This window comes from Maniola jurtina, chromosome 12, assembly GCF_905333055.1.
Source record: "Maniola jurtina chromosome 12, ilManJurt1.1, whole genome shotgun sequence".
Lineage (NCBI taxonomy): Eukaryota > Metazoa > Arthropoda > Insecta > Lepidoptera > Nymphalidae > Maniola > Maniola jurtina.
In genome coordinates this window covers 11,691,120-11,715,594 of record NC_060040.1, presented here as the reverse complement: position 1 = coordinate 11,715,594, position 24,475 = coordinate 11,691,120, and the positions used below count along the sequence as shown (strand labels likewise).

Genomic DNA, 24,475 nt, shown 5'->3' with positions numbered 1-24,475 from the left:
GACCCTTTCAAGTAAAGATTTTTATATAAACCTGTGAGGATGATACTGCCATTGTCGCAATTAAAATACCATAAGCCTACGTTGTCGTATTAGTTTACAAATTGCAAAAAACCAAATTAAATTTGAATTTCGCGGGCAGGTCCGTCTCATGCCCCTTAAGCCCTGTATAAGTGCTTACAAAGGCTTTCATTTAATTTGGTGTGATAGGTAGCCATAATTACGAGCGAGTACAAATGTGGAACGAAACCATTTTATTGTGAACCGTAAAGTATTATTGTGGTCTAAACAATTACTTACATTTTCAGCGGCCTTTATGAAGAGGCTCGGTTCAAGCTACGTTGGTAATGGCGAGACAACACTGCTTGTGTTTTCATAGAATCTCTTAGAATCTTTTTGTTTGGATGTTGTTTCTTTGTCCCTAACCTTCTATTCGTTGTTACAAAGTTGAATCTACTGAAAATTTTAAATAAAATATTTTTAGGGTCACCGCAGACCTTATTTATTACACGACTGTCCGAAAAAACGAGAGTAATGTTTTAAGGTTTCGTGTATGTATTCATGAGGTATGTAAGTATGTAATAAATGTTATATTTATGCATGTCTTAGATCTTTTCAAATGACACCGGCAATATTTTTTGAAAAAAAAAAACCATAAAGAAAGGATACAACGCTGAGAAAGAATTGTACACCTACAGGGATACACCATATCGCCGAAAAATCACCAAAGAAAAAATTCTCTGACAATTTCTTTTGCATTTTGTATTTGCCCTTAACCAGGAATTTTCTAGCAGTGTTAAAAAGTTCGTCGTAGGTAGGAGGTATCATTAAAACTTTAAATACAAAGTTCCTTCGTTAGCTAAATAGCATCTCAAAGCTGCGAAGTTTTCCCTTGGACGTGATTAAAATGCTAACCGAACTCGAATTTACATTCTTAACGACCTTTTTCACGCTACGCGTCCCTAACTTGTATTTTTGCCAAGTTTTTCAATAAAAACTTGGTTGGACTTTGTAAAATCGCTCACTGCGTCGTTAATTCATTGTTGAGGTGTAGGACTCCCAATTCTTCTTCTTCGACTTCTTCATAGTTGAGGAGGGGATTTGAAGGATTTGGAGTAAGTAAGACTCTCCCTTCTTCTTCGACTTTTTTAAGGTTAAAAAGGGGGAGGAGGGGGATTGGAAGGATGGTTTGGGAGCCCGACGCATTACGGGCGATTGATAGAGAGAGTTGTTCGGTGTTTCTCTACGTGATCAAAGCTGTAATAATGAGGAGAAACAGATTAACCGACATAGCGCAACAGATTACGAGGCTCTGAATATGTGGATCACATAGTTCGAAAAACAGGTAAACTTTGGGGTCCTAATGCTACGAGTTGGAAATAATAAAAGTATTGATAGTCTGCAAAAATTAACTTAATTATACTAAGCGTTTATTCGCGTTGAAATATCGTGCATCTCGCTCTTGACTATGTCTCGCCCGTAAATGTTGATTGGAATAGCATGCTCTTATACTCGACTTGGAGCGAAGTATGAAGAGCACTCTTTCAAAAACCTAAATACTAGCACACGACGCTGAAGTGGAATCTGCTTTTGTTATATAATGTAGAAATGTCAACCATTATGCATATTGTGACACAAATAGTTACTTACCCTTAGGAAAACTGTTTCAGTTTCTAGGTCAAACGGATCGTTACTTCCATCCGCTTTATAGAACGTGTCCAAGTTATATTTTGTCAATTTTGAGTGTGAAATATCGATAACTGCACCCATATTATATCGAATTTGATCGTATGAATAAATTAACGTATATTCTATTACGTAGGGCGTGTAAAAAGCGTCTTTTTTTGGTTTTTTACATGATTAGTTTAAAGTTTTATTTAATAGTTTTATTTTATCAATATACATGGGTAACTTTTTAATTTATGATAAGTATAACATCTGTTAAATTAGTCAATATGTGTGATTCGCTGACTCAGTATCTAATACTGAATTATAACCACCGAGTTCATTAATTGATATTTATTTTTGCTCCATTGAAGGTTTTCTACGATTTTTGTAAATCACGCAGTGAAGCAGCAATGTAAAAACAACCAATGTCAAATGAATTCGGTGATCGTTCAATGTTTGACACTGTGTTAGCGAATCACACACCCAGTGTTAAGTGATGATGGAGTCTAAGATGGAAGCCGGTTAACTTTGAATGGGTATTACAATTTCTTTAAACTAACTTAGATTTAACTCAAACTATAAATTATTACTTACCCACTTTATCTCCGATGGATGACATTACATATTATGTTACGGCAAATAAAGATTCTCTATATTATATTATGTAAACGGGAGCTGCACGTGGAATCAGTGCAATCTTTATTCTTTAGAGCTGATATCCACGACTTCGTCTGCTTGGATTTAGGGTTTTTACAAATTCTGTGGGAGCTTTTTATTTATAGGGATAAAAAATTCCAAGCCTATGTCCGTCTCTATTCTCCGTTATGCAAGCTTTCTCTATGCCTTTTCTCAAAATGATGGATCGCGAAAAGACACTGAAAAGGTAAAATACCGACACACTTTCGCATTTATAACATGATTTACCTATATATGTATGACAGTACTATGTGACGATTGCCACCACCTGTTATTGATCAACACTCACTCACTATTGGCTACAAATTCATTGTTGTAATAAGAATAGGTACTTGTAATATATTCAGCCAACCACAACAATTGAGAATGATGCAGCTTTTCCGGAATTAACCAGCTAGTAGTAACAGCAACAAGTGTAAATTAAAAATTTATAACACCCCCGACATGTGAAGGTTACAGTAACTAGAAAAGAGCTGATAACTTCCAAACGGCTGAACCAATTTTCTTGGATTATGGCTAAGAACACTCTCGATCAAGCCACCTTTCAAACAAAAAAAACTTAATTAAAATCGGTTCATTAGTTTAGGAGCTACGATGCCACAGACAGATTACAGAGATACACAAGTTAAACTTATAACACCCCTCTGTTTGGGTTGGGGGTTTGTGAGACGTAGCCCGCAAAAAAGTTTGTTGGAAATCACCCGTCATTATTGTAGTACCTACTACTACCTAGGTACTACATTAAGGTCTTTGCCGCGAAAATAGTTTAGCAAACTCTAATCCCTAGCGCCACGTGCATGAATCAATAACTCGCATAGCAAAATGTCTCGGGAATCTATTTAAGTATATCTAAATACCCACGAAAATGCATTTTAGTGGGTTCGTTTAAGGTTCAAAATGCCTTGGTGCGGAGTATTATTGACCCGGACGGTATGTAGACGGAAATGGGTCACGGGTCAAATTCGCGCTTGGTTGTTTTTTAATTATCTTAAAAACAGGTGTGCGGTCTAAATATGGAATGGAACATTGTGTTTACAGACAACGCTGGGCTGACTAAATTCGACTCCGCATGAATTTTAGAAATGCTTAGGTACTTATTTATTTATATAAATATTTAATACATATTGTTATCAACCTGCTGCGGTGTCGCAGACATAAAGGCCGATTCACACCAATTGCGTATGCAGCACTTACACGTGACACGTGCGTAGTAAAGGGCGTGAACCCGTAGACTTAACTGCACGCATTACGTCTACGCGAACGTTCACGCCACGCAAGCGGTATGCCATGTCTCATACAGTTCCCTACATTACAACGCAATGGTACGCGCTACGTCTACTCTTACGCAACGGTTGCGCAGCCTATTTAAACGAGCTGTTATTCACCTGGGTTAATTTAGCTACGTGAGCCAAGCAGGCATATTTCATTCCCGTAATGAATGTAGGTGAATTAAGTATATTGATTAGTAGATTTAAAAACCCTTTAGTATTTGAGAATAAATGAGAGTTACGAAAAACCTGAAGAGCAGAAGAAAAGAAAGAAGAAAGAAAGATTTTGGCAATTTCCACCTCATTCAAAGTAATGATGTATCGGGCAAAGAAATGATTACATACTACATACCTTCCTTTGGCTATCGCGGCCTTAGATTACGCCAATAAATTATAATACGTAAGTACTATTTAAATTTTAACAATTATTATTGTAGTCTATGTAGTTACGTCTGTATTTTTGAATATAATTTGTATATTATAATATTTATAATCTTAAAATTACCAGAGAAACTTAAACTCTCATACATATAACTTGCAATCGCCTGGGTAGAGATTTCACTCTAACTCATTCGAGGTGATGACTATAGTGTTATTATAATACAAGCAGCTTTATTAATATTCTAGTAATGTAAAAAAAAATATTGACAATATTTTATTAAAAAAATATGTTACGCAGCATTTCTTGGTTTTTCATCTGTAATACAGTCAGTGTGTTGTGCAGTGACATTGAGTTTCAGAAATATTATAATTCGACATGTCAAATTGATCCAGCGACATGTCAACTTTACGAATTTGGGAAGACCCACCCAGTACGTTGGTAGATATACCTACCTGCTTTAGTTTTCCTTAGTTTGCTTAAAAAACCAGTCAAGTGCGAGTCAGACTCGCGCACCGAGGTTTCCGTACTCGGGTATTTTTTCCGACATTTTGCACGCTAAATCAAAAACTGTTATGCATAAAAATGTATAAAAGTTTCGGACAAAGTAAACAATTTTATTTTAATATTTTTGACATTAACATTTCATGAATTCTAGCACATGAAGTGGTTATGAAAATCCGTTCAATCAATCACACTTTTTATACTTAATCAAGTTGCTGCATTATTGCTGCATTAAAAACGTAATTTGTTGAATAGGCATTTCATTTTAATTTTATTTTCAGAAGCCGATAGGAATAATGACTACAAGCTCTGGAAAACTAATAGAGATAAGAGAGAGTACAGCATTTAACTCTGACTTGTTTTCAAACCAATACAGCATAGATTCAATAACGCATGATGATGCTGAAACAATCCCGGAGAGACTCGTGCACGCTAAAGGTAGCCTTGCCTTTGGTTACTTCGAAGTAACTCATGACGTATCCAACTATACAAAAGCTGATGTTCTTAACGGCATTGGGAAAAAAACTCCCGTATCTGTCCGTGTTTCTTCAGCACTACAGAATCTCGGGGGCAATGATGTTGCAAGAGAACCTAAAGGCTTCGCAGTCAAATTCTACACGAAGGAAGGTAACTGGGACTTGGTGACCCTAACCACTCCAGTTTTCATTCATAGAGATCCAAATATTTTTACAACTCTCCTTCATAGTTTTAAAAGAAATCCAAAAACAAATTTGTACGACTTCACAATGCGCTGGGACTTCATCACCAAAATACCAGCATCACTAACTGGAGTTTTGTACATATTATCAGATTACGGAATACCAAACGGTTATAGAAAAATGGATACCTTTGCAATTCACACGTTCGTAATTATTAATAAATACGGGGATAAACATTTCGTTAGATTCAATTTCAGAACTGAACAGGGGGTTGAAGTTCTTACAACAGAAGAAGCTCTGATTATAGGGGGTCGAGACCCAGATTACTATAACAGAGATCTGTACAATGCAATTGAGAATAAAAACTACCCAGCCTGGAAGTTAGAAATGGATGTAATGACACTGGATTCCATCAAACAAATCGACTATAATCCATTCGATGTTACCAGACTGTGGAAAAATGGAACTTATTATACTGTACCTATTGGACGTCTCGTGTTAAATAAAAACCCAGACAATTTTTTCAGAACTGTTGAATTGAGTGCATTTCATCCCGGCAATTTAATACCTGGTATTCCGGGGCCAATGGATAATTTATTTCGAGCGAGGAAATTATCGTATCGAGGTACTCAAGTTTATCGTTTGGGCGTTAATCACAATAATATTAAAATAAATGAGCCTCTATATTGGAAAAAAATCTACAATCGTGACGGAAAACCTCCAGTGAGAGAAAATATGAAAGATGCACCAAATTACTACCCAAATTCTTTTAATGGTCCAGTATCATATATAGACCCTGCAAGACCTAAGGAAAGATTTACAATTCTCGAATCTTATGCAGTTGATTTGGAAACAGCATCTTACTTCTATAACGATTATCTTTGTGACGATGGCCAAAGACAGAGACTTGTGAATAACATTGTTCTCTCATTGGTGCCTGTGTCCCCTCACTTGCAAAAAAGGGCGATACGTTTGTTAACGTTAACAGATCAAGATTTAGGAAGAAGGGTCCAGGCAGAGCTGGAAGTAGCAAAGCAAATTCCTCTACCACCATCGCTACCCGGGATACCGATTCCAAGGAATTGTGCCAATAGAAATAGTACTGAGGGTTGATTTTATTTGTACTCATAATAATATTAAAATTAAGCTACGAAACCTGTATTTAGCTGGCATTATTCTGTTTTACCTAGATATTATAGATGCCAATATTCTTGTTATCATTCCAACCGGATATGAGTTGTTAATTAAAGTGAATAATTAGGCTAACTATCAGTTTTATTGTAACATTTACAGTTGAAAAATACATAAAAATTACATATTTGTTTTGACGTGTTTTTTTTCTAACTTTTTATCTAATGAAATATTTTGCTATAAATTTTCTAATATTATTTATTTAAGTTCCTACTTTATAACAGTCATTCAAAAAACTATTGTTAGTATCTCATAAATTGCCAGCAGAACTCCAAATTCTTACATAACTCGCAATAGTATGAATCGATTACTTGATAGTACGATTTCACTCCTAATCATTCAAGGCGTCGATTACTAAACACAGCAGACGCGCCCAATTCATATATTATCTAGTATCGACGTTACTTATGATTTAACCCGTACTCCGACAATGATTCGTGGGAAACGTAACGTTTATTGGTTATTTTTTGTTCAAGTGGTCAATGTGTTGTGCAGTGACAAGTTTGAGGAATATTTGAATGTAACGGATCCGGCGACATGTCAGATTTACGAATTCCGAAACGCTCATTCAGTACGTTGGGAACATTACTGCGGCGTGATTAGCTGAGTTAATGATCACTAAAACATCGATAGCACTGAATAATAGCCGAGCTCATTTTTAATTCATTGAATGTTTTCAACAAATAATTATTTTAATATCACTCAGTAAGGCAGCAATGTAGAACCAACCAATGTCAAATGAACTTGATGGCTATCATTTGGTGTTGATCACTGAGATAGCAAATCACCCCACCGCAGGCCTAGTTCGTTCGAATAATTTATAAGATACATATTATATGTGTAAAGTTTTTGGATATGCAATTATTCAAACTATTTAAATAAAAGTTTTAACGAAACGAATATCGAATAAAGCCCATATTTCAAACTAGACTAGATGTCATATATGACTTTGTTTGCGTGGATCTGGGATTATAAAAGTCCCGTGAGAACTGTTCGATTTTCTGGGATAAAAAGCAGCCTATCTTCGTCTCCGCTCGGAATGCAAGCTATCTCTATACTAACCGAATTTCATCAAAATTAGTAATGCGGATGAATCGCAAAACACCCTTTCGCATATATAAGATTACTATGAAATGTTACTAATTAGTATGTATTTAGTTATTCTTTGTTATATTTTCAGATACCAGTAGGTTTAATCACTACAAGCTTTGGAAAATTAGTAGAGATAAGAGAGACTGTCACATTAAATTCTGATGCATTCTCAAACCAACATCATATAGATTTAGTGACTCACATGAATGATGAGAGAATTCCTGAGAGACTCGTACATGCTAAAGGTGGTGGTGCGTTTGGTTATTTTGAAGTAACACACGATGTATCCAAATATACAAAAGCTGATGTACTGAACGGTGTCGGAAAAAAGACCCAAGTTTTCGTACGCGTTTCCACAGTATTACAGAATCTCGGAGGTAACGATGTCGCAAGAGATATAAAAGGGTTTGCAGTTAAATTTTACACAAGGGAAGGTAACTGGGATCTATTATGCCTCAGTACTCCTGTTTTCTTTCATAGAGATCCAATAGATTTTCCGAGCTTCATTCATGCTTTTAAACGGAATCCCAAAACAAATCTGTTTGACTTTACAACTCGTTGGGATTTCGTTACTAAGAAACCAGAAACATTGACTTCATTTCTGTACGTATTGTCTGATTATGGAATACCAAATGGTTATAGAAAAATGGAATACTTTGCAATTCATACTTTTGAAATTAATAATAAACACGGAGACAAGTATTTCGTTAGATTCAATTTCAGACCTGAACAGGGTATTGAAATTCTCACAACAGAAGAAGCTCTTGCTCTCGGAGCACGGGATCCTGATTATTATAATAGAGATCTATACAATGCAATAGAGTATAAAAAGTACCCTGCTTGGAAGTTAGAAATGGATGTTATGACACTGGATTCTATCAAACATATCGACTATAATCCATTTGAAGTTACCAGACTGTGGAAAAAAGGAACTTATCATACCGTTCCTATTGGCCGCCTCGTGTTGAATAGGAATCCAGATAATTTCTTCAGAACTGTAGAAATGAGTGCGTTTAATCCAAGCAATTTAATACCTGGTATTCCAGGACCAATGGATAACTTGTTCAGAACTAGACGATCTTCATATCGAGAGACTCAGGCTTACCGCTTAGGTATTAATCACAATAGAATTAAAATAAATGAACCTTTATATTGGAAAGTCTATAGTCGTGACGGTAAGCCTCCAGTGGGAGAGAATATGAAAGATGCGCCAAATTACTATCCAAATTCATTTAACGGTCCAATTCCACTCGTAGATCCTACGAGGCCTAAGAAAAAATTCAAAATTTTGGAAGCTAATGCAATAGATTTGGAGGTGCCAGCCTACTTCTATAACCATTATCTATGCGATGAAGGTCAGAGACAAAGACTAGTTAATAACACTGTTTCTACTCTGGTACCAGTGTCACCACACATGCAAAGAAGAGTATTGCGTTTGTTATCATTAGCGGATCCAATTTTAGGAATTAAGGTTGCAACAGGTCTGGAAGCGGCTCTGGAAACTCCACGACTTCCACCGCCAAGCTCGATTAAGATACTAAGGCATCATTACAAAAGACATAATAAAATGCAATGTACAATTAAGAAACATTAAAATTTATTGTAAGACGCCATCTTTCTGTGCCGAGACATTCTCCATCTTGTGTTGTCTCGCCTACTACTTTTATGTTGTAAAAATAACTTTAAGTTAATAAATAAAAATGTTTGTTACCTCTTATAGCATTTTTTATTTTTCATTTAATGTACGCAAGTACGATAATTTCATGGTTCTCTTTTTATTTTAATTTCATCAAGTCAAAAAATTTAAAGATTAGAAGAGCTCCATTGTTTTGCAATAAAGGCGTATATTTTTCTATATTTTACTTATTCCTTGTACTATAAAGTAAATACAAAAAAGTTAGAAAAAAAAATCAGAAGCGCGATTATCAGCGTAGTATTTTTTTTAGGGTTCCGTACCTCAAAAGGAAAAACGGAACCCTTATAGGATCACTTTGTTGTCTGTCTTTCTGTCTGTCTGTCGTGCCAGTCAAGAAAAAGTATAGAGTACTTCCCGTTGACCTAGAATCATGAAATATGGCAAGTAGGTAGGCCTTATAGCTCAAGTAAAGGAAAACCCCTAAAACCGAGAATTTGTGGTTATATCACACAAAAAATTAAAATGTGTTCCAAAAAAATTGAATTTACTAAATCACATATTATTTAGATGGCGCAAACCATTATTAACTGCAGAGTTCTACATAAAGGTGATAGGTATATCTAGTACGATGTTACGGAATCCTTCGCATGCGAGTCCGACTCGCAATTGGCCGGTTTTTTTAATTAGAACCACCAACAGAATTATACACATAAATTAATTTAAGTCTAAGGTGCAAGCTCAGCATGCTCTTCATATTATCTACATCTGTTTATTATAATTCAGTAATTAATATTAAGTTTGGCCTAGCAATGATTACCTTCTGAATCCCACTTCACTGACTTCTGTCCAATTTTTCAATTGGTCTCCCTGACTTAGTTGTAGTAACTAGAAAGTAGTATATGTATAGAAAGGGGTTTCTTTAGATACTTAGTTATGCGTTAGGCTCCCAAATCCTTCTGTATCTTAGAACAAAATCGCAGAAGTCTTCAATTCGCGTGATCGTAGCCATATCATAACTAAATGTTATGTATATAAATTAAATCTGAAATGTATCGAAGAAGGTATTATTATGATATACTGGATATATAATTGGATAAATAATACCTGCGAGTATTTGCCGAAGGCCGATCTTAATTTTTTAGTAGCACGCGATAAGTATATTATTTTTAGTATAATATGAAAATTATTTTAACCTAATTTTATATTTATTATTCAATTCAAATAATTTAATATTAAGTTATGACTAATTTTTTAAAATTTACGGTACTATATCAAATTGAAGCGCATTTTACGTCTGTGTCAACTAATCATGAATTCATGATTCATGAATTTGTATTCAATTACTCAGGATTATAAAATTATAGATTACATATAAAATAATAGCTTTTACCTTAGATTAAACTCCATGCCAATGGCTGTTGTAGACTAAGGTTACAGCTAAATAAAAAAACATGGATTTTATGGATGGATGGATGAAGTTATGCGGTCTTAAAAATTTACATAGAAATCTTTGAGCCCCTGTAATTTTAAAACTACATATTTTCATATTTTCTTATTTTTATTCGATTATATATATTATAATATATATTAACTAATATCTGTGTCTGTGGTGTTTTATTTTTCTAAAAATAATATGTAGTTTTAAAATTACAGGGGCTCAAAGATTTCTATGTAAATTTTTAAGACCGCGTAACTTTGAAATTGAATATTTTAACAGAAATCTGGCAAACCACAAATATAGATATTAGTTTCTAGAATATGTCTGCAAAATTTCATGGACTTTGGTTACTTATTATTCAAATGAAATTGGAACTACGTTTGTATGAAGCGAGTGACGGAGAGACCCCTCTGAAGCATGAATAATGAATATATTAATATTGCAATTCAAATTTGATATAATTTGAACAAAGCATATTTATAAGTTAAGATCATCGGATTTTATAACGCATAACCCTTTTCAGAATGAAGGGCCGCATAGTGTTCATATATTGCTGTTGGTTGGGAGCGAGTTATATGAAGTGTAGTGATGATTTGGAGCTTTATGAATATGTTAACAGGACGGAACCCGCGCGTCGACAGCTGGCCGAATTCAAATTGAGACATCCGGTTCGTTATAATATCTATAGACACAAAATGATGTGCGACTTTTATATAAGCGTGTGTTGGATATAAGTTTTCTAAGTTTTTTAAAAACCTCGCAGGAATAATCTAATTTTCCTGCATCAAAAGTAGGTATTATGCTATCTCCATTTCAAATTCTAACTCAACTAGTTTAGTCATTGTGACTGGAAGGAATAACAAACATCCGAACTTTCACATCACACACACACGCACACAAACACACACAAACTTTTGCCTTTATAATATTACGCACACACTATTATTATTGCAAAGAATAGTAATAAATTCACGCGGATGGAAGTCACGGAAGAGACAGTAATGCAATAAATATAAATAAAAGAAGCATAAATATGAGCCAAATTTATATATCTTAACATGTTTTCTTTGCAGAAACCGATAGGAATACTCACTACAAGTGCAGGGAAGCTTGTAGAAATTAGAGAAACCACTACTATGAATTCCGACGCATTTTCAAACGCATACTTTATAGACGAACTTACTCATAGCAATGACGAAAGAATTCCTGAAAGAGTTGTGCATGCGAAAGGAACTGGTGCCCATGGCTATTTTGAAGTGACACACGACGTATCAAAGTATACCAAAGCCGATGTGTTTAATGGCATTGGGAAGAAAACACCGGTATTTGGACGCTTTTCTGTTGCAGCTCAAAATCGTGGTGGAAGTGACCTTGTCAGAGAGCAGAAAGGATTGGCTGTAAAGTTTTACACGAGGGAAGGAAATCTTGATTTATTGTGTATTCAAGTGCCAGTATTTTTCTATAGAGATCCAATTGATTTCGGACACTTCATTCGCTCTGCAAAAAGAAATCCAAGAACTACATTATTTGACACTACAATGCGTTGGGACTTTGTTACTGAAAAGCCAGATAATTTGCATGCGCAGTTATGGGTGCAATCTGATTTCGGCCTTCCAAATGGTTATCGAAAAATGAACCAGTTCCCTATTCATACTTACGAATTAAATAATAAGCATGGTGACAAATATTATGTCAGATTTAATTTTATTACTAATCAAGGTATAGAATTCCTTTCAGACGAAGTGGCTCGAGAAATCCAAGGTCGAGATCCTGATTATTTTAACAGAGATTTATATAATGCTATTGAAAATAAAAACTATCCTAGTTGGAATTTGGAAATGGATCTTATGACATTGGAGGATATAAAGAAACTCGATTACGATCCTTTCGACATCACAAGACTGTGGAAAAAAGGCACGTATATTACTGTACAAATAGGACGCCTTGTATTTAACCGCAATCCGGATAACCAATTTAGGGATGTAGAGCTGAGTGCGTTTAATCCCGGAAATCTAGTTCCCGGTATTCCTGGACCATTTGATATTGTCTTTAGAGGAAGAAGATCATCCTACCGTGATACTCAAACTCATCGTTTGGGCATCAATCATAACAGAATTGAAATTAATAAACCACTGTATTGGAAAGTTTATAATCGCGATGGTAAACCTCTAGTAAGGGAAAATATGAAGGATGCACCAAACTATTATCCTAATTCATTTAATGGACCCGTTCCGTATGTAGACCCAAGTCGGCCTAAGAGTAGACTTGTTATTTACGAGTCCAACGCTGTTGACTTGGAGCCGGCGGCGGAATTCTATAACCATTTCTTACAATGCGACGAGCAAAGACAAAGGCTTGTGAATACCACGGTAATGTCATTGTTGCCCGTGCCGCCAGAGTTACAGAGAAGGGTGATTCGTCTATACACTCTGACTGATGTGGACTTGGGTACAAGAGTAGCTGAAGGATTGAAACGAGCATTACATATGCCGCCACCGCCACCACCACCCGTGTTAAGGTTAATTCCACATGATAAAAATGATAAAAATAGTCGTCGTATTCGCTATTTTTCAGTTTAAACGATAAAACTGGCTCAAAATATCTCATTCATTATTTCTTAGTTTGTCTATTAATTTTCTTTCAATTGAATCTATATTCCAAAGTTACTGTTACTTTTTTGTAGCTGAAATAATATCTATTATAGCCGCAAATCTAGAAAAACCTACTTTCATTTACTGTATTACAACTTTATAATCTGCTTTATACATACTAAGAGTGTATATTAAGTATATATTGTATATTGGTCAACTTGGCCCAGTAATACTTTGGTAATTTGGAAGCAAACAATTGTAATAATGTATAATTAATAGAGAATTATTATAATATACACTAAGAAAAGTTATCATTAAAATTACAATTTTGTACCTCATTTATCTATTGTGTAAAATATGTGTGAATTTGGTTTTTCATTTACCTTATCCCAGAAGAATTAAAAATAAACATTTGTTAGCTGGACTGTAGTTTAATATTTTTCTTAAGGTCAAGTACTATCCCATACTCTTATTACAATGAGATGAGATTTCAATCTGACACGATCGAAAGGCACCAGGGACAGGACTAACGGTTTTACGTGCACTCAATGGCACGAGAGCCATGCAAAAATTACGACGATCCCTTGTTCTCTTGTGGCATGATTGAAACACAAACCAACAAACAAATACACTTTCACATTTATAATATGGGTAGCGAGGTGGGTAATGAACGAAATGATAGATTGTTTAAATATAAAATAACAGTTAAAGGTTAAGGTTACAATAAAAACCTGGATTCACATTGCAATGAAAAAAAAGAATAATCAGTGGCCAGTTTTTAAGCTATGCCATCGGTACAAGATTGCCTGCCTGTCGGTAAATTCTAAAGTCTACAGGATACATTCCGGATAGTTTGCGAAGGAACTATTTGATCTAGTTCCCTACTCGCCACTTTACTAAGGGACCACACGGCATCGTAAAGGTTTCCCTGGCATTGTCGATTTTACATATAGACTCGTATGAAGCGAATCACTTACTCGTTTTTAATAACAGGCATAGCTTCTAGGCAAGCCCTAGACCTTCTAGGTAAGGCCACCTTAGGCTGCATCATCTCCATTTGGTGTGATTGCAGTCAAATGAATACCTATGTTGTTAAAAAAATTGAGAATAGGTATATACAATCCAATAAGAAAGAGTATAGTTATATACGATTATTCTCCATAATGTTCTCAAAGGTGTGTGAAGTATGCCTTAATGCACACTTGGCAAGCGTGGAAGACAGCTATGCCCAAATTGTGCCCAAATGTTTCTTACAAGAATAGAATACCATAGAAATATTTTAATTCAACTAACATTTACAATTACTTTTGAATCATCGTCTATCATGTATTCTGAGAGGAGACCCGTGCTCGGTAGTGAGCCGACGATGGGTTGATGATGATATTTTATTTTTTGTTGTATGAAAATAATAATAAGTAATTAGCAGGCTGATATGATGAACATGGGCATCAATATCTTGAGATAAAAATAACAATTTCTGTGGTATTACATAAATATTATGGTCTGGTTGCAAAAATGAAATACAAAGTTGAAGGATAAAACTAATATCTACAATAATAATACCCATCCATGACACACTAATAATGGTATAAATTATACTGCTAAACATGTCGGATTTCTCAAATTAGTAACAATGGGAATGTATTATTATTGAACAATTATAACTAGAGCATAATATTATATAAGTAAAAGTCAGCGGATTTACAACGCATAACCCTTTTCAGAATGAAGGGCCGCATAGTGTTCATATATTGCTGTTGGTTGGGAGCGAGTTTTGTGAAGTGTAGTGATGATTTGGAGCTTTATGAATATGTTAACAGGACGGAACCGGCGCGTCGACAGCTGGCCGAATTCAAATTGAGACATCCGGTTCGTTATATATGTAGTCCACTTTTAACCGATTTCCAAGAAGGAGGAGGTTTTCAATTCAAGGCGACTCGTCGGGATTTCGACAATTGAAGCGCAGACAACGCTTCTGGCACAGCGTAAAAGTTGAAGACCCTTTGTGTAATATATACTCCTATCGTATGAGAGATTTATGAAGTTTCGATGAAGTTCACCATAGCTGGGTTGTGACTAAGGCATTCCGAACCAGTGGTAGATATGCATTTGACGATTCAAAAGTACTTGTAAAAGTTTAATTGAATATAAATATTTTAATTTTGATTTTTAATTTTGATTTTATAAATATTTTTATTAAGAAAAACTATTATAATTTCGTAGCGTTTTTAAAATCAGTCGTTAAAAACGCCAATCCTTTCATGTTTAAAATTTTAAATTTAAAACAAAAGCTTACAGCCTTGACAGAATTTTAAAATCAAAAAAACGTCATTTTCAAAAAACAAACCAGTTGAACCGATTTCTATAAATATTGATTTGATTTATAACCAAAATCTAGCTAAAGGTCTGAAAAAACCGAAAAAACTTATGTGTTTTGTTTTGACATCGATGTTCGAGTTACCTTAAAATGTTAACAAATCACGGAAATACAGAAATTCTTGAAGAAACGCTTAAGCGATGCTTTGGATGGCGCTTTTGAGATTCTGCGTCTGAGTCTGAGTGAGGTTTGCACTAGTTTTACAACTTTAGTGTTATTACATTGTATGCGCCTTGATTATCTTATATTTTTTTTTATTTCACAAGGAAAACTTACAGCTAATTAGAAAAGTAAATAGATAAGAATAGAAAAAAATGAAAGCTAAAGAAAGTTTTCACATATAAAATTTATATAAGAAAAACAAAAACTCGTCTGGGGGAATAGAGACTAGACTGAATTGTAAACTAAATAACATCGAGGTTAAAACCAAAAAACCGTCCAAGTGCGAGTCAGACTCGCGTACCGAGGGTTCCGTACTAGCGTATTTCTTTAACATTTTGCACGATAACTCAAAATCGATTATGCTAAAAAATAAATAAAAATCTGTTTTAAAATTTACAGGCCAAGCCCTTTCATATGATACCCCACTTGGTATAGTTATCTCACTTTGAAAATTAAAACATATTTAATTTTTTTTTCTGTGATTGTGCTATAAGACCTAATGCTGCCAAACATAATTCTAGGTCAACGGAAAGTACCCTATAGGTTTTCTTAACAGACACGACGGACGGACGGACAGACAGACAGGCAACAAAGTGATCCTATAACGGTTCCGTTTTTCCTTTTGAGGTACGGAACCCTAAAAATGAAAAAGAATTATTTAACTAAAGCATAGGCGTTAAAGAACTCATCAGCGAGAGTTTTACGAATAGTGGTGGCAGTAATGCATGTCTATTTCTCCATTATTTTTCCATGTAACTTTAATTTTGGAGGTGGATATAGGATCTCAGAATAAGCAAATGTTTAAGTCAAATTCATATTAAACCTATCTAATTTTTTTTTTTGTTTACAGAAACCGATAGGAATACTCACTACAAGTGCAGGGAAGATTGTAGAAATTAGAGAAACCACTACTGTGAATTCCGATGCATTTTCGAATGCGTATTTTATAGATGAGCTTACTCATAGCAATGACGAAAGAATTCCTGAAAGAGTTGTGCATGCGAAAGGAACTGGTGCCCATGGCTATTTTGAAGTGACACACGACGTATCAAAGTATACCAAAGCCGATGTGTTTAATGGCATTGGGAAGAAAACACCGGTATTTGGACGCTTTTCTGTTGCAGCCCAAAGTCGTGGTGGAAGTGACGTTGTCAGAGAGCAAAAGGGATTGGCTGTAAAGTTTTATACGAGGGAAGGAAATCTCGATTTTTTGTGCATTCATTTGCCAGTATTTTTCTATGGAGACCCCATTGATTTCGGACACTTCGCTCGCGCTTCAAGAAGAAATCCAAGAACTAGTTTATTTGATCCTACAATGCGTTGGGACTTAGTTACTAAAAAGCCAGGTAATGTGCATGCGCAGTTATGGGTGACTTCTGATTTCGGCCTTCCAAATGGTTATCGAAAAATGAACCAGTTCCCTATTCATACTTACGAAATAAATAATAAACGTGGTGACACATATTATGTCAGATTTAATTTTATTACTAATCAAGGTATAGAATTCCTTTCGGACGAAGTGGCTCGAGAAATCCAAGGACGAGATCCTGATTATTTTAACAGAGATTTATATAATGCTATTGAAAATAAAAACTATCCTAGCTGGAATTTGGAAATGGATCTCATGACATTGGAAGATATAAAGAAGCTAGATTATGATCCTTTTGACCTTACAAGACTATGGAAAAAAGGCACGTATATTACTGTACAAATAGGACGCCTTGTATTTAACCGCAATCCGGATAACCAATTTAGGGATGTAGAGCTGAGTGCGTTTAATCCCGGAAATTTAGTACCTGGTATTCCTGGACCAATTGATAATGTCTTTAGAGGAAGAAGATCATCCTACCGTGATACTCAAACTCATCGTTTGGGCATCAATCATAACAGAATTGAGATTAATAAGCCACTGTATTGGAAAGTTTACAATCGGGATGGTAAACCTCCAGTAAGGGAAAATATGAAGGATGCACCAAACTATTATCCTAATTCATTTAATGGACCCGTTCCATCTGTAGACCCAAGTCGACCTAAGAGTAGACTTGTTATTTATGAATCTAATGCTGTTGACTTGGAACCGGCGGCGGAATTCTATAACCATTTCTTGCAATGCGATGAACAAAGACAAAGGCTTGCGAATACCACGGTAATGTCATTGTTGCCCGTGCCGCCAGAGTTACAGAGAAGGGTAATTCGTCTATACACTCTGACCGATGTAGACTTGGGTACAAGAGTAGCTGAAGGATTGAAACGAGCATTACACATGCCTCCGCCACCACCACCACCCGTGTTAAGGCTAATTCCACATGATAAAAATGATAAAAATAGTCGTCATCTTCGCTACTTTTCAGTTTAAACAATAAAACTGGCCTAAGATAGTTCTTACATAAAAAAACCTTAAGTTTGTTGCTTTCCCTTTGCTTTCAATTGAATTTACATTTCAAAATTACTGTTAACTTTTGTGTAGCTAAAATAATAATAATTATTAAAAATAACAACTACTTCCATTCATAGTATTTCAATATAAAATGTAGTACCTATTATAATCTGTTTTAGAGATTCATTACATTAGTTATAAAGAATGTCTATTAAATATATTGTATTTTTAATTACTTGGCTCACTAATAGTTATAATATATTTGTTCTTTATTCTGAACCAAGCAATTTTAATGCATATTATGTAATAGACAATATATCAATAGTAAATACTAAGATAAATTTTAATAAATATTACAATTTTGTACTTTATTTTTCGTATAATTAAGTGTTGATTTGGGTTTTCGTTTAACTTATCTCGGAGGCATTAAAATTAAATATTTGTCAACTGAACTGTAGTTTATTATGATTAAAACTTTAGTTCTAGTAATATTCATCACACTTATTCCAGTGAGATGGCAATCTGACACGATCGAAAGACACCAGGCACAGAACCAATGGCTTTACGTACTCTCCCTGGCACGAGCTAATGCTCAAAATTCCGACGATCCCTTGCTCTCTTGTGGCGTGATTGAAACACAAATTAACAAACAAAGACTCATTACATACATACATACATTCACATTAATTATAATATGGATAAGAAAGATAGTGAGTAGAGTTACAAATAAAATAACAGATATAGACTGAGGTTACAGCTCTTTAAAAAACATGGATCCACATTGGAATGAAAAAAAAAAACACTGGCTAATTTTTAGCTTCAAAGTTTGTAGTATCATCTAGGCAGGGGCACTCCACTTTAGACTACAACATCAGCAATTTGGTATGATTGCACTCAAACGCATACTTATGTTGATAATTGTTTTTAATTATGTACATAACAATCAAATAAAAAACAGCATTATTGTACAATATGATTGTTCTCTACAGAGTGTTTAGTAATTAGTATATAATAATGACGACACGTACCCATGCTACTTTGACCTGATAAATACAATGCTGAAGTATAATGACGAAATAAAATTATAAAAATTTCCATACAAAATATTTTTTTTTTAATGTTTAAGTTTTCATGACTCTAACGTGCCCTAAACTCACTGAGATCGTTGGCTCCGCCTATTTAAAGATGGCCAACGAGTCTCAGTGAGTTAGGGCACGTCAGGGTCATGAAAACTTTGACATAAAAATAAAAAAAATGTATTATTTATAATTTTATTTCGTCATTTTACTTCAGCATTGTATTTATCAGATCAAAGTAGTATGGGTACGTGTCGTCATTATATACTAACTAGCTGATACCCGCGCCTTCGTTCGCGTGGATTTAGGTTTTTCAAAATCCCGTGGGAACTCTTTAGTTTTCCGGGATAAAAAGTAGCCTATGTGCTAATCCAGGATATTATCTATCTCCATTCCGAATTTCAGCCAAATCCGTCCAGTATTTTTGCGTGAAGGAGTAACAAACATACACACACACACACACACACACACACACACATACAAACTTTCGCCTTTATAATATTAGTGTGATAGTTTGATTAGTGTGATTAGCAGGCTTGAGGGCTCTAATGACTATTTTGATGGTTATTATGATGGTGATGCAACGTGATAATTGATATGGGTGTCAAAGATTTGGTATAAAATTATCGTTCCTGTCGGACGTATTTACTTAAATGCCGTCTGGTTGCAAAAAGTAAAACACAAAGTTGGAGAATAAAACTTATATTATTATCTACTGTAATCATACCATCCACACACTGCTAATGGTATAGATTAATAATCACTAAACATGTCGGATTTCTTAAATTAGTAAACAATAGGAATGTCTTAATTAAGTTCGGAAACAATTAAAACGTGATTATTTGCCCAGAGCATATACTATATAAGTAAAGGTCAACGAATCAATGACGCATAGCCCTTTTCAAAATGAAGGGCTGCATAGTGTTTATTTATTGCTGTTGGTTGGGAGTGAGTTTTGTGAAGTGTAGTGATGATTTGGAGCTTTATGAATATGTTAACAGGACGGAACCGGCGCGTCGACAGCTGGCCGAATTCAAATTGAGACATCCGGTTCGTTACATCTATTGTCTACTTTTTAATTGACTTCTAAAAAGGAAGAGGTTCTCAGTTCAAGGCGACTAACGATTCGGTCGATGACTTCTACAATCGCAACGCTTCTGGCACAAGTTGAAAAAGTTGAAGACCCCTTGCATATTTTACCCATCTAAGAGATTTATGAAGTTTCAATAAAGTTCACCATAGCTGGGTTGTTGATTGACGACGTTAGAAAAATGATTATATGATTATTTTGAAGTATAAAATTATTATCAGTGATAAGAAAAAAACGATCTCATGATGTCTTGGAAATATTAATTATTTATGATCCACTTAATAAAAAAATATAAAAAATTAATACGGTCCGTGTCCTTAAATTCTAGAAAATATTTGAAATAGTATTCAAATTTTTTTCCACCAAAGATTATTCTAAACTAGCTGATGCCCGCGACTTCGCTCGCGTGGATTTAGGTTTTTTGAAATCCCGTAGGAACTCTTTGATTTTCCAGGATAAAAAGTAGCCTATGTGCTAATCCAGGATATTATCTATCTCCATTCCAAATTTCAGCCAAATCCATCTAGTAGTTTTTACAGAGTAACAAACATACACACACACACACACACACATACAAACTTTCGCCTTTATAATATTATAGTGTGATTGTATCCAATCATGTTTTTTATTTACGACGTAGGTATTTACATTAAGAAATTCAAGAAACACACGTCCAAAGATCAGTTTTTGTATTTTATAGTTCTCAAAGTAAGGGGCTTTCTAAATACGCTCAATATAATTATTTTTATTTTTAATAATTTTATGTTATTCAAAGGTTTATCTATTTCATATTTTAGTATTTAACCTGATTTAACATAATTAAATATTTTTAGCTGGAAGTCACAAGGAAAAACTAGCAATGTAATAAATAAAATTAGCTAATAATATACATATATTATTCATCAAATTTATCTATAAATTTTTTTCGTCTACAGAAACCAATAGGAATACTTACTACAAGTGCAGGGAAGATTGTAGAAATTAGAGAAACTACTACTATGAATTCCGACGCATTTTCGAATCCATATTTTATAGATGAGCTTACTCATAGCAATGACGAAAGAATTCCTGAAAGAGTTGTGCATGCGAAAGGAACTGGTGCCCATGGCTATTTTGAAGTGACACACGACGTATCAAAGTATACCAAAGCCGATGTGTTTAATGGCATTGGGAAGAAAACGCCGGTATTTGGACGCTTTTCTGTTGCAGCTCAAAATCGTGGTGGAAGTGACCTTGTCAGAGAGCAGAAAGGATTGGCTGTAAAGTTTTATACGAGGGAAGGAAATCTCGATTTATTGTGTATTAATTTGCCGGTATTTTTCTATAGAGATCCCATTGATTTCGGTCACTTCATTCGCTCTGCAAAAAGAAATCCAAGAACTGATTTATTTGATCCTACAACGCGTTGGGACATTGTTACTAAAAAGCCAGATAATTTGCATGGGCAGTTATGGGTACAATCTGATTTCGGCCTTCCAAATGGTTATCGAAAAATGAACCAGTTTCCTATTCATACTTACGAAATAAATAATAAACGTGGTGACACATATTATGTCAGATTTAATTTTATTACTAATCAAGGTATAGAATTCCTTTCAGACGAAGTGGCTCGAGAAATCCAAGGTCGAGATCCTGATTATTTTAACAGAGATTTATATAATGCTATTGAAAATAAAAACTATCCTAGTTGGAATTTGGAAATGGATCTTATGACATTGGAAGACATAAAGAAACTAGATTATGATCCTTTTGACATCACAAGACTGTGGAAAAAAGGCACGTATATTACTGTACAAATAGGACGCCTTGTATTTAACCGCAATCCGGATAACCAATTTAGGGAGGTAGAGCTGAGTGCGTTTAATCCCGGAAATCTAGTTCCCGGTATTCCTGGACCATTCGATATTGTTTTTAGAGGAAGAAGATCATCCTACCGTGATACTCAAACTCATCGTTTGGGCATCAATCATAACAGAATTGAGATTAATAAACCACTGTATTGGAAAGTTTACAATCGCGATGGTAAACCTCCAGTAAGGGAAAATATGAAGGATGCACCAAACTATTATCCTAATTCATTTAATGGACCCGTTCCGTATGTAGACCCAAGTCGACCCAAGAGTAGACTTGTTATTTACGAGTCCAACGCTGTTGACTTGGAACCGGCGGCGGAATTCTATAACGATTTCTTACAATGCGATGAGCAAAGACAAAGGCTTGTGAATACCACGGTGATGTCATTGTTGCCCGTGCCGCCAGAGTTACAGAGAAGGGTAATTCGTCTATACACTCTGACTGATGAAGACTTGGGTACAAGAGTAGCTGAAGGATTAAAACGAGCATTACGTATGCCGCCACCGCCACCACCACCCGTGTTAAGGTTAATTCCACATGATAAAAATGATAAAAATAGTCGTCGTCTTCGCTTCTTTTCAGTTTAAACAATAAAACTGGCCAAAGACTCTGCATAATATATTGATTTATTATAATCATTGATTTATGTATCATATCATATCATGAAATATATTTAAAAAAATTGTATCGTTTTAAATAAAGTGAATAAGAATTATATACTTATTATGAATTACTGTTAAAACTTTGGAAAAAATGTACTTAAGTACATTTATTGTATTACAAAATTTGCAACTTCAACAAGATCCATCTGTTTTAGAGATCCATAACATCTTCCAGATTGTATTTTTTACCACTTGGCCCAGTAATATATTTGGGTACTTAATTCAGAAGACAAATATCAATTATATGATAAACACTGAGAAATATTATAAAAATAATAATAACAATTTTGTACTTTATTTATAGCACAATAAAGTGATAATTTGTTTTTTTTTTTATTTAACTTACTGTGTAGTTACTTCCCGATCCCTCGGCCATTAAAAGTAAATGATTGTTAACTGGACTGTAGTTAAATATTTGTAAAACTTTAGATTAAGAGGGCTCTCTCCGTCACTCGTTTCATACAATCGTAGTTCCAATTTCATTTGAATATTAAGCAACCAAAGTCCATGAAATTTTGCAGACATATTCTAGAAACTAATATCTATGTCTGTGGTTTTCCAGATTTCTGTTAAAATATTCGGTTTCAAAGTTACGCGGTCTTAAAAAAATTCATACAAATCTTTGAGCCCCTGAAAAAAACTTTCGTAAATGCTCTTGGATCGTCAAAAGAATCGATCACTGGTTCGAATGAGGCTCCTTTCGAGAAGATTAGAAATATCAACAAATTCAATCTTTTCGAATATTCAATTAACAATTAAGTACAAATATGATAGATACCTACATTTATACACTTATCATTGGCGCAGTGGTAAACGCCGTGGTCTTATTAGTGGGAAGGGGTTTGGAATTTTATAATTTCTAAATTTCTGGTCTGGTCTGGTAAAACTGTCTGTCTGGTGGGAGGTTTTGGCCGTGGCTAATTACCACCCTACCGGCAAAGCCGTTCCGCGCTAAGCGATTTAGCGTTCCGGTACGATGCCGTGTAGAAATCAAAGGAGTATGGGTTTAATGAAAAACGCCATACCCCTTCCAGGTTAGCCCGCATCCATCTTAGACTGTATCATCACTTACCACCAGGTGAGATTACAGTCAAGGGCTAACTTGTATCTGAATAAAAAAAATGATGCATGCTTGCTTGAAATAAAAATGCGATGGGCTCCCAGATACCTAACAAAGTGTAGTACCATTACGACTTTTAACTTTTAGGTTCCTCTGGTGCTGAAAATGTTATTGGGCGGCGGTAATCACTTAACATCAGGTGCTCGTTTGCTCGCTATTTTTTTTTAAAAGGTGGTAGGTAAGCCCTGAAATGATGGAAGGGAAACACATATTATGTATCCAGGTAGTAGGGATGATATTATAATATTTTTTGTAATTTTTTTATAATATTTTGTTTCGTAAGTAAGGTGTGATCAGAGAATAGCGAAGGCGGCATTACATTAGTTTAGCCAGGGAAGTATCTGGTAGTTTTGATTATTATAATACATATTATAATTCCACACTTCTCCATCGATTAAAAATTATAACTATCATAATATTATGTCGGTATTTATAATTCACTCGTTGCGCAAAATAACTTAGTTAAAGTTCAATGAATTTTCGTATCGGTATATTATGTAATTGGGCGTAGTAAAGCATATAGGAACACAGCAAATTATATCTTATCGTATATACAATTATGTATAGTTATATTGATAATCTCCGAGCATATAAAAGGAGAAGGTCCGTTATGTGTTAATTCATTGTTCTTTTCAAGT

The 24,475-nt window shown here is 34.7% G+C and overlaps 5 protein-coding genes across 5 annotated transcripts; all 5 read left to right on the top strand.

Moving 5' to 3' along the window:
• Positions 1–3,258: 3,258 nt before the first annotated feature.
• LOC123870503 (catalase-like) lies at positions 3,259–6,284 on the top strand. The gene is made up of 4 exons (XM_045913829.1): positions 3,259–3,291; positions 3,848–3,939; positions 4,354–4,441; positions 4,794–6,284. The coding sequence occupies exons 1-4, from the start codon at positions 3,259–3,261 to the stop codon at positions 6,282–6,284; spliced, it is 1,704 nt and encodes a 567-aa protein (XP_045769785.1).
• Positions 6,285–6,792: 508 nt separating this feature from the next.
• On the top strand, positions 6,793–9,048 carry LOC123870501 (peroxisomal catalase 1-like). Its single transcript, XM_045913828.1, has 2 exons — positions 6,793–6,933; positions 7,543–9,048. The coding sequence occupies exons 1-2, from the start codon at positions 6,793–6,795 to the stop codon at positions 9,046–9,048; spliced, it is 1,647 nt and encodes a 548-aa protein (XP_045769784.1).
• A 2,004-nt stretch (positions 9,049–11,052) lies between these two features.
• Positions 11,053–13,134, top strand: LOC123870150 (vegetative catalase-like). The gene is made up of 2 exons (XM_045913333.1): positions 11,053–11,196; positions 11,602–13,134. Exons 1-2 carry the CDS (start codon positions 11,053–11,055, stop codon positions 13,105–13,107), a joined length of 1,650 nt encoding a protein of 549 aa, XP_045769289.1. The 3' UTR covers positions 13,108–13,134.
• Positions 13,135–14,806: 1,672 nt separating this feature from the next.
• Positions 14,807–18,046, top strand: LOC123870148 (vegetative catalase-like). The gene is made up of 2 exons (XM_045913331.1): positions 14,807–14,988; positions 16,509–18,046. Exons 1-2 carry the CDS (start codon positions 14,845–14,847, stop codon positions 18,012–18,014), a joined length of 1,650 nt encoding a protein of 549 aa, XP_045769287.1. The 5' UTR covers positions 14,807–14,844; the 3' UTR covers positions 18,015–18,046.
• Positions 18,047–19,943: 1,897 nt separating this feature from the next.
• Positions 19,944–22,646, top strand: LOC123870149 (vegetative catalase-like). Its single transcript, XM_045913332.1, has 2 exons — positions 19,944–20,161; positions 21,137–22,646. Exons 1-2 carry the CDS (start codon positions 20,018–20,020, stop codon positions 22,640–22,642), a joined length of 1,650 nt encoding a protein of 549 aa, XP_045769288.1. The 5' UTR covers positions 19,944–20,017; the 3' UTR covers positions 22,643–22,646.
• The last annotated feature ends 1,829 nt before the right edge of the window (positions 22,647–24,475 follow it).

Bases quoted from the DNA above. Each gene is read 5' to 3' on its own strand.
- LOC123870501 (XM_045913828.1), top strand. From the start codon at position 6,793: ATGATTCGTGGGAAACGTAACGTTTATTGGTTATTTTTTGTTCAAGTG. The intron at 6,934-7,542 runs GTACGTTGGGAA...TTATATTTTCAG, and splicing joins AATTCCGAAACGCTCATTCA to ATACCAGTAGGTTTAATCAC.
- LOC123870150 (XM_045913333.1), top strand. From the start codon at position 11,053: ATGAAGGGCCGCATAGTGTTCATATATTGCTGTTGGTTGGGAGCGAGT. The intron at 11,197-11,601 runs GTTCGTTATAAT...TTTTCTTTGCAG, and splicing joins AATTCAAATTGAGACATCCG to AAACCGATAGGAATACTCAC.
- LOC123870148 (XM_045913331.1), top strand. From the start codon at position 14,845: ATGAAGGGCCGCATAGTGTTCATATATTGCTGTTGGTTGGGAGCGAGT. The intron at 14,989-16,508 runs GTTCGTTATATA...TTTTGTTTACAG, and splicing joins AATTCAAATTGAGACATCCG to AAACCGATAGGAATACTCAC.
- LOC123870503 (XM_045913829.1), top strand. From the start codon at position 3,259: ATGCCTTGGTGCGGAGTATTATTGACCCGGACG. The intron at 3,940-4,353 runs GTAATGATGTAT...TGTGTTGTGCAG, and splicing joins CAATTTCCACCTCATTCAAA to TGACATTGAGTTTCAGAAAT. The intron at 4,442-4,793 runs GTACGTTGGTAG...TTTTATTTTCAG, and splicing joins AATTTGGGAAGACCCACCCA to AAGCCGATAGGAATAATGAC.
- LOC123870149 (XM_045913332.1), top strand. From the start codon at position 20,018: ATGAAGGGCTGCATAGTGTTTATTTATTGCTGTTGGTTGGGAGTGAGT. The intron at 20,162-21,136 runs GTTCGTTACATC...TTTCGTCTACAG, and splicing joins AATTCAAATTGAGACATCCG to AAACCAATAGGAATACTTAC.